Here is a 1,485-nt window from a genome sequence, read left to right as displayed (position 1 = left end):
CTTTGACCCCCAGCTTCGACATCCCAACTCGTTTTCGGATTACCCCCCCACGTCCCGAATATCGTGACCGTACGTAGAGCGGTTAAGATTTGTGCCCAACTGTTGACGGACGGACGGACGCACGGACGCACGGACGATCATGCGATTCTACAAGCTGCATCTGACTATGTCAGATGAGCTAAAAATGATGCATTTTAGTATAACAGGTCCTATTTCGATTTTCTAAATATCAGTAAAACATCCAATAAAATTTTTGAGTAAGAACCACAATAGCACTCTGAATAGCACTGTTCATCTATCACATTGTAACTGGTTTGTTACATCAGCATATACATTTAACATAATGTAGGATTTAGAATAGAATACTAAGAATATCACAGAGTTGTGTTGAGCCAAAATAAATAATATTTCAGACCACGCGTACCAATAGTCTGACCCCGATCACGATTCTCACCAATTCTCCTCCAAGTTTTCATACCCCTCATTATGCTACCCATGTCCACACATGTCACATACATGCACACACATACTACACATACATGCCAGGGGCGGATCCAGGATTTTTGAAAGGGGAGTGTCCAGGAAGAAGTAAATGGCACCTTTTCCTGCTTAATTTTTCTGGTGTTTTAATAAGCTGCGGAAGGCCACTTTGGGGGTTTTGAGGGACCTCCCCCAAGAAAAATTTTGAAAATTGGTGCATTCTGAGAGCATCTGACAGCATCTGAGCAGTAATTTTGATGTCTAGAATGCAAGATGGAATTCCAAATTTTTAGCAGAAAATTATCTTTTAATTTTTTTAGGGCACTTTGAAACTAAAGGCGCGTTCACACGGACGTTTTTGGCCCGAGCCTAATTAGGCCCGCGCCAGATTTGGCTCGAGCCGAGCGTTCACACGTACGGTTTTTCGGGCCGTGCCAATTTGGCACCCCCCCGGACACCCCCCCTAGATCCGCCCCTGTATGCAATCACATACTACACATACATGACAGTCTCGAGTTACATCAAACAAAACAAAAACCTAAAGCAAGGAAAACAATCAGCGAGGATACGACAATCATGTTGTTGTTGACTGGCTGGAATGTGACTGAGTGGATCTGTGCACCTGCACTGTCTTCTACGATCCTGAGGCAGGTGGCGCTAGCAACATGCCACAGACGCACCGTAGCATCGAGCGAGCAGGACACGATCAGATCATTCGATATAGACCACTGAAATCCTGTAAGGGAGATAGTGTCACACGGTAAGGTGACAAGACTCATCAGCGTGACACAGAGAACACACGAGCTTTGTTAACAACAGAAATGACATCCAGAAACAGGGTTCCCTCTATATCGTTGTGATAGGATGAGCAAAGCAAAGTTACCATGGTGACAATCATGTGGGCCCCTCCCCTCACCTGTCACTCCCTGCTGGTGGCCCCTCCCCTCACCTGTCACTCTCTGCTGGTGGCCCCTCCCCTCACCTGTCACTCCCTGCTGGTGGCCC

At 46.3% G+C, this 1,485-nt stretch overlaps 1 protein-coding gene across 1 annotated transcript in view; it reads right to left on the bottom strand.

Moving 5' to 3' along the window:
• Positions 1-1,485, bottom strand: part of LOC106810674 (WD repeat-containing protein 13-like) — a 24,200-nt gene that overhangs the window by 14,540 nt on the left and 8,175 nt on the right. Inside the window, exons 6-7 of the mRNA XM_014814103.1 lie at positions 1,397-1,429; positions 1,050-1,216 (exon numbers count right to left, since the gene is read on the bottom strand). Of these exons, the coding sequence (XP_014669589.1) occupies positions 1,050-1,216; positions 1,397-1,429 (200 nt within the window). The remainder of the gene's footprint in view (positions 1-1,049; positions 1,217-1,396; positions 1,430-1,485) is intronic.

This window comes from Priapulus caudatus, unplaced genomic scaffold (genome assembly GCF_000485595.1).
Source record: "Priapulus caudatus unplaced genomic scaffold, Priapulus_caudatus-5.0.1 Scaffold461, whole genome shotgun sequence".
Taxonomy (NCBI): Eukaryota; Metazoa; Priapulida; class Priapulimorpha; order Priapulimorphida; family Priapulidae; genus Priapulus; species Priapulus caudatus.
The sequence above is the reverse complement of the archived record's forward strand: the minus strand, read 5'-3'. Positions and strand labels throughout refer to the sequence as shown.